Genomic DNA, 8,271 nt, shown 5'->3' with positions numbered 1-8,271 from the left:
ATAGATACAGAATTATGAATATATACCAGACAAAACGGAAAGTGCTATCCCTGGATTATATTGAAGAGTGCTTGATAATAGTAGGCAGAATTAATATATAACACAAATAATGCTATCATACAGGTTAGAGAATTTTTAATTCTTACTCTACGGAGATTCGAACCCAGGTCAGCGAGTAAATGGCACCCATCGCATTGCCTGCACACACGAGCCCATAATCCATCAAGACTAAAGCCACATCACCATAAAAGGATGCAACTTAATCGGTGTTATATGTACTCGTCTGTAGCAGACACACTGCATGACAACCTAGTAATTAATTCTCATCTATATGCACAGTCACTCCGGATTCCTATGAAAGAAATCAAAATATATAGGATTAATTAAAGAGAATTATAAATATACACCAGACAGAACGGAAAGTGCTATCCCTGGATTCTATAAGAGAATGCTTGATAATAGTAGGCAGAATTAATGTTTTATACAAATAATGCTATCATACAGGTTAGATAATTTTTAATTCGTACTCTACAGCAATTCGAACCCAGGTACACGGGTAAACGTCGCCCATTCCCTTGCCTGCACACACGAACCAATATTCTATTACGATTAAGCTCACATCACCAAAAAATGATGCAACTTAATTGGTGTTATATACACTCGTGTTTAGCAGACACACTCGCATGACAACCAAGTAATTAATTCTCATTTATCTACACATTCATTAATATAGTTAACAGTGACACTCGGGGATCAAATGGGAATTAACATGAAACTGGCATTTGGGGGTCATTCGAGAATTAACAGTAATCTTTATATTATATATAGTATTCGGCACTTGGGGTTCGAACAAGAATTAACGTATGGAAAAACGTGGGAGTTAAATATTAACACGGGAAACAATCCAAGTCATTCAGACCTTGTATGACTACATCAATGACCATTACTGAGACGTCATCAGCTGCGGCAGTCAGTACTAACACCACTGCTACAGAAACGACAAATGGTAGAATGCGGGCGTTGCAAAGGGGGCACGAAAGTGAATTAAATGCAAAGATCAAAGTGTCTGAAGCACAAGGGTATCTTTCTGGGCCGCCTATATCATGTAGAAAATATATAATTTGCGATGACTGACTAATCTAGCAAAACTAAGATCATTTGATTATAAAATATGGGAGTGAATTCTGTTTTTATCCGTGTTAAATGGAAACAAGCGAGAGAAGGATTAACGTTTTTTCCCCCCAATTTTCATAATATATGAGCAAAGTACATTTTCTGCTTCTTTCAAAGTATTTCTCTTTTAATTCCTTCACTGACATGGGTTCGTCTTCTTCCGCTCTTTCTTTTGCTTATGTCGCCTCCTTGAAGTTATTGAAACGCTTGGCTTTTGTTAGTTTGCTTCTGCTTCTAAAGAGGTCTGTTTATCTTGTTCCGTGAACTTAAAGGTTCATGTTCTTTACGTTGATATTAGGTGATTAGGTGTCCTTCATTTGATAGCTGTTTTTACAGAGATTCCTTTTCTTCGACGATGCGGACATTCTTTAGTGTAATGTCCTTTTTGTGAAAGATATATCAGTTGTCTTCACTTTTATCAAGCACAAATTCCTTTTCCCTCTCTCACTCCAGATGTTTGCGTATTTTGTCCCTTATGCCTGAGGGGGCGGGGGAGGGAGGGAAAGCAGCAAGGCGTGCAATGACGTTGTGTGCCTTATTAAATTCGTTTCGAAAAATAGGATTATTAATAATACTATCGTTATTTGCTTAAGTCATTAATGATTAATTATTAAGAATTCGACATTATGTATACACTCGACAGCATGCAGTTGAAATAATGTTTCTATCTGTGTATGTATGCGCCATGGGTGGATCACAAATTGATATACCGACATCGCTGATATATCAAATTGATTTATGCCAACACCTTAAAAGCCTTGTTAATTTGAATATTCGCAACACTCATATATATATATATATATATATATATATATATATATATATATATATATATATGTATAATGATCCATTCAACCGAAACCTTGACCGTAAAGCTTGTTCTCAAATCAAATTTGCAGAAATCTCATTAGATCCATAAGAAAAACAATAAATTGGAGGTACTTCAAATATTTAAAGTTATTTACACTTATTTCAAGTCATTAGTATGGAGCTACTGACCATACCATTTAGTTCTGTTGTACAATTTGTCTGTTTGTCTGTCTCTCTTTCACACACACACACACACACACACTGTCTGTCAGGATATTTATCTATCTCGCTCACGCTAGGTGAATTACTACGTCAATTGTACCATCATAGATCCACATATATATGAAGAGATGCATAGAAGAAAAGGAGCATTATTGTGTGGTCTATTTATAAAACCATTTATTGTTGATTAAACCTTAAATATATACGCGTGTCCTCATATGTTTCCAATTTCTAAAAATTTACTTTGATTGGAAGTTCAGAGCTGGGTCTTGGGAATAAATTAGAATCTACTGCTATAACCATAATTATGTGAGTAATCATGGGAGAATCACAATTAGATATATTTACAGCATTAGTACCAAAATGTTGTATTCTCAGATAATCAAAGCCTTTTTACTTTTAAGGACTGTAAATTATATATATATATATATATATATATATATATATATATATATATATATATATATATATATATATATATATATATATATATATATATGTGTGTGTGTGTGTGTGTGTGTGTGTGTGTGTGTGTGGAAACACATACACATCAACACTCCTAGATTATTGTCATAGTTTCAATCTGAAACAGTGTTTGCCAACCCACACCTAATCATGGTCACATTTTAGGCTGGATTCTTCATAGACCTGATGGTAATATTCTACAAACGTTACTGATGTCCCATGAACTTCCATGAGATTACCTCGGTGCTATATGTCTTCTCAATGTATTTGTCACTAACCTTCCTTGTCCGTATGCAACAAAGAAAAACCTCGACATCATAAGTAAATTCCAACTTATGAATCACATTCAAGCCAAATTAACAACTTCGTTAAATCCCGCAACATTGCAACTTTACAAGTGCTTGCGTTCATTGTTTGAGAAATATGCGCCAGTCCCCATGTAACACAGACTCACGGGAAGCTAATGGCATTATTTCTTATATTCCCATATTCGTAGAACTGAGAGTTGAACTCAAGTTGAGAGAGATGTAATGTTTGGATGATCTAGAAAAGCGATTATCTTAAACCGGTCTCTTCCACCTGAGGCCCCTAAATTAAAGTCATCAAATTACTAACTGAAGGAAATATAAACATACAAAAGAACATTTACTGTATATATCAATTTTTTTTGTTTCTTGGACATGTCGTTGCGAGTCTTTAATTAAATATGTCCTTTCGTGACTGGCGGTCTTGTTGATAAGTGTTCGACCGCTCTGTGTCATTATGTCTGTCTGTCCATCGATCTATCTTTGTATCTGTTTATCTATCGAGCTACTGATGGTATATTGATATATATATGTGTGTGTGATGTTGCTCAAATCTTACAATTCGTTTTCGATCTGCAGGGCCTTAGCAGAAAGGGAAAGAATGAGACCGGCCTTACCCACCAGGATGCATCTACCGATATAGAATTCTATCGAATTAGAGAAAATATACCGAACAAAATAAAGCCGTAGTATAAAAAATATTGTTTGTGTTCATCCCCTTATCTTGTGTCAAAATAAATGTCAATAACTTCGGCTTGTTAAACTTGATGACCAAATTTCATGCTATTCTTCTATTGTTAAATTGAATTTTACAAGTAATTTACTTGAACATATTTTCCTGCCATCCACATAAGCAATTATGTTAAAACAACTGCACATCCCTTGCTTTGATCTTGGTAAATATGTTTGAAAGGCATGTTAACTTTCGTAATAAAATAATCTTGACATTGTATGCAATTTAGTGAATATCCTTTTGATCGTCCAACTAATTGCATCATCACAATCTAAATGTCATCATTTTCACTTTACCGTTCGACTATCTATCCCTATATTTTCCTTTAATGTTTTATGAACAAAAGCAATCATAGTCGACAAAAATAATTTAGTATACATGTTCATGTACATAACAATTCTCTGTTTATATTTTCAAAATTATTACATTTCCTTAAATCATTGCTCAATTTAGAAAGTTTCAAACTATATCAACAGTTCAGTTATGAACAGACCACTTGACGTAGATCATTTAAACATAGTAAACATTCTATTATATATTATTTTAAGATAGAATGTGATTTCACAGGCTATTTGAAACTTGCATATAGCTCTAGAACTTTTAGAGCTAAGATTTGACGGAACTGAGATAATTTGCTGACATCTATTTAAAGTTTAATTTTTCATTTTGATTTATTTTACAGTAAGACCACAATTTTGCTTTAGTTCTTCAAAGTTCTTAAGTAGCTTTTGGTTTTGAATTGTCTAGAAGACGATCGACCATGGTGTTACCGCCCGTACCGAGTAAATAGTAAATCAAATGTGAACTTTAGGCATGAAATAACAGGAATCTAAGCAAAGATGTATAATAAAATAACACGAGCTCCCATTTGTAAAGTATAACAATTGATTAATTACATAACGCGAATGACATCGAACATGACATGTGAATGTTTCACTTTCTTTCAGAAGCAAATTAACAAAATTACGCCAAATTATATTACCCGTTATGTCATACTGATAAAACAAATTTCATATAATCGAGTTAAATTGTTGACTCTTCCCGGGGTCTAACTTCACCAAATATGCATTGTCTCATGTACTTGAAAATTGTCATCATCATCGTAATCAATCCATTAACCCAGGAGATCGTTGGTGCACCATAGTTGACTTTACAACCAAGTCTCTCCATCTTTCCCTTTTCTCTATTGCCCTTTGTGAATCACCAAATTATATGCCTTTCAATTTCTTAGTGTTATCTTTCCAACTCTTTGTCCACCTATTCTTCCGCACATTTGCACTGTGCCTTGCAATCCTTTTTTTGCCAGTCCAGATGTTATCGTGACATGACCGTACCACTTCAGTTTGCGCAATTTTACAGTGAACAAGAGGCCTTCATATGATCCGATGGCTCATTGGATCCTGTTTTAGACTTCTTCGTTTGTTGCATTGGTCAATGTATGAGATGCCCATGATCGTGCGGTAGATTCTCATTTAAAAGGTTTTAATCCTTCTTTGTAGATCTGCTGTGAGCGTCCATGTTTCACAAGCATACAGAAAGATGGATATGGCAAATGAGCGCATAAGCATTATTTTGGAACCAAAAGAAATTCTGGAATCTTTCCACATTGGTCTCACCCTTGTTATTGCAGCTGTTGTCATGGTAATCCTGCAAAGTAGTTCTGGTTTGGAGCCCTCGTCTATGATAATTGATGTTAAGTACATGAAGCTTGTGAATCTTTCCAGCTTCTGTCCACTGACCATAATTTCTATACAGATGCCGTTGGTGTTGTTTGTCATCAGTTTGGTTTTTTCGGCGCTAATTTCCATACTGTATGCCGTGGATTTTGTCTTGAGGCGTTCAACCAAGTCAGCCAGTTCTTTATCATCTGCTAAACCATCAATATCTTCTGCAAAGTGAAGGTTGGTGATTGTTCTTCCTCCAGTGCTGACAGTGCCCTTGTGGTTATGCAGGGCACCCTCCATGGTTATTTCCAGGAACATGTTGAAGAGTGTAGGTGACAGTATATATCTATGTCTGACTCCAACTGTTGTTCGACACCAGTCCTCTCTGCTGTCATTGAAGATGGTAGCTATGATGGCTTTGTCTTGTAGGTGCTGAGCAAGCTGCACCAGGTTTGAGGTGATGTTGTACTTCCACATAGTTGCCCATAAGACCGCATGTCATACCCTATCAAAAGCCGTTTTGAAATATATAAAGACGTGACATAGATTCTGCGGTTGCTGAAGTTATTTATCGCAAAGTAGGTTGAGATTGAAAATTTGTTATGTTGCGCTCGTTCCAGCTCGGAAGCCTGCCTGCTCTTCAACAATTGTTTTCTCTGCTGGAGGTTTTAGTCAGCATTATATTCAGCATGACTTTGCTCGGATGACTGATCCGACCGATGGTTCAGTAGCTTTGGAGTATGTTTCTATCACGATGACCAAGTATTGAGTCTATGTGGTGGGAAATTCTCCTATCTGCCATATCTTGTTGCCGATGGTTGTCAGGACTGTGCCTATCTCTGCTTCTCCTGCTTAATTGAGCTCTGCTAGTATATTGTCACTGCCAGCTGACTTTCCTTTCTTTAGCGACCTAACTGCAATTTATACTTCTTCACGAAAAATTGGGTAGTCATTAATTGCTTCTGCCTGAGGACAATTTAGTACTGCTGGATCTGCTTGGGTTGTATGATTGTACAATTTGGAGCAGTATTTTGTTCATCGCTTGAGGATTTCGTGATCTCCTGTGAAGCATTTTTTTGATTTGTCTTGGATGGTGGTAGTTTTCCCTTGTTTGTGGGTTGTGAGATCTTTTGCCAGTTGATAGGCAATTTTGCTGTCACTTCTACTCAGACTGTCTTCGATTTTGCAGCAATATCTTTCTATCCAGGTTTTCTTTGCTTTTTACATGCTTTTCTTGATCATGTTGTTTATCTCTGTTGTATTTTCTAGTTTCATGATCTCTTTTTCCCTTTTCAGTTTTCTTCTTTTATCGCATAGCTCCACGATAGCTGCTGTGACCCAAGTTTTCATTGTTAGCCTATATTTGCCAATGATCCCGCTATATCTGCTTATGATTTATCCAATTGTTTTTTGTTGGTTTTAAATGTATTGTAATGTAAAATTAGTAATGGATTTGATATTTTTCAGAAACTCTGTTCAGAATATAGAAAACCTAATGTTAGAAATTTGTATCTAAGGCTGACCTTGTTCCTAACATTAATTCATGATTTGAAGTAAACAACATTTTTATTAATTTTTATATCTTTCTTAGTGTGGGATTCATATAGTGAAATTGAGGCCGTACTGGGAGAGTAGATTTTAGACATGGAAATAGCTTATATGTTGTTCTAGAAACATCTTGCACTTATTTCGAAATTCTGGTTTGACCGGAGGGTTGACCCTTATCAAGGCATCTCTTTTGCGCAGTAGCCAGATTTAATAGTGATGTATTTAGAAATAATTGTATTAGTGCGTTAAACCCTGGAGACGTTCGGGTGTTTTTCGGTTGTGACCAGATTCAGTTTAGTTTCAAATCTTTCTTCAAATTTTTTGGATTCTAAGAGATTATATCTCCTTGGAAATAAATGGGCTCAAAATTAATTCTTGAACAAAGACAGTTATCAAAATTTACACAATTCAAACACCGGCATAAAATTGTATGTGGTTCAACAAAGAACTGTTGACACTTCAGTACTATACTGACTACAACATACGTCATCACCTTCCATTTTGGATTTTCGTCGGGACTTGAACTCAAATTCGTTAGCACAATTTAAATTTTACAAAGCGTGTTGTCTTCACGTTTTCTTGCTACCGTTTAAAAGAGCCTAAACATGTAAGTATCTCTCTCACTCTCTCTCCCATTTACTCGGCTTGGCATTGCCAATAATGTACTGAAAGCCGTAGACCTACTAGTGGTTATTTGAAGTGGTGGAAAATCATAGGAAACCACTGACCACTTTACACTATTGCAGGCTCTAACTGGTAGAAGATCCCGGTACCAAACATATGAGAAGCAAGTGTACTAGCACTTCACTTTCTGTGCCATATTTATATGAAACATATATATCTTATATGATTGATAAACAGGTAGGCCATTGATTAAGCAGTGTTTTGGTATGATTTGGTGCTTTAAGGATCATCAACAAAAATAGGTTATATTAATGCCGAGGCAATAGGAGTAAAGTGCCTTGCCGGGGGAGACACGAAGGTAAGCGACCAAGACAGCCAAATTATAGGATTTGAACCCGCACCCTTGCGTGTTATTAATATACAGCTAGATGCACTTCACTTTCTTCCAAACACGTTTTCAGGTTTAGCCCTTCGTTCGATTCTTCTCTCCACCTCTCTCTTTCTGTTTTTTTTCTTTTAATCACACACACACATACACACATACATATGTATATATAGAGAGAAATTCACCGGTTGTTTGATATATCAACATGTTTTAGCCATTTTGTTTTCTTTACCTTTCCATCTATCTTTTACTTTAATAAGAATATTTTTGATCAAAAGAGTTATTAATTTGTTTATTTTACGATGCGACATTGCATAGCTATCTTTAAAAAAACGTAGACTG

At 35.7% G+C, this 8,271-nt stretch overlaps 1 protein-coding gene across 1 annotated transcript; it reads right to left on the bottom strand.

The window, feature by feature from the left end:
• Positions 1-316: 316 nt before the first annotated feature.
• LOC149789560 (uncharacterized) lies at positions 317-5,849 on the bottom strand. The gene is made up of 2 exons (XM_089972757.1): positions 5,325-5,849; positions 317-352 (listed from the first exon to the last, which is right to left on the bottom strand). The coding sequence occupies exons 1-2, from the start codon at positions 5,847-5,849 to the stop codon at positions 317-319; spliced, it is 561 nt and encodes a 186-aa protein (XP_089828883.1).
• Between the last annotated feature and the right edge of the window lie 2,422 nt (positions 5,850-8,271).

This window comes from Sinohyriopsis cumingii, chromosome 10 (genome assembly GCF_028554795.1).
Source record: "Sinohyriopsis cumingii isolate HCF-2022 chromosome 10, ASM2855479v2, whole genome shotgun sequence".
NCBI classification, from domain to species: domain Eukaryota; kingdom Metazoa; phylum Mollusca; class Bivalvia; order Unionida; family Unionidae; genus Sinohyriopsis; species Sinohyriopsis cumingii.
The sequence above is the reverse complement of the archived record's forward strand: the minus strand, read 5'-3'. Positions and strand labels throughout refer to the sequence as shown.

Coding starts and splice junctions, on each gene's coding strand:
- LOC149789560 (XM_089972757.1), bottom strand. CDS start 5,849: ATGTGGAAGTACAACATCACCTCAAACCTGGTGCAGCTTGCTCAGCAC. Junction 353..5,324: donor CAACAGCTGCAATAACAAGG/GTGAGACCAATG, acceptor TTTCTTTCATAG/GAATCCGGAGTGACTGTGCA.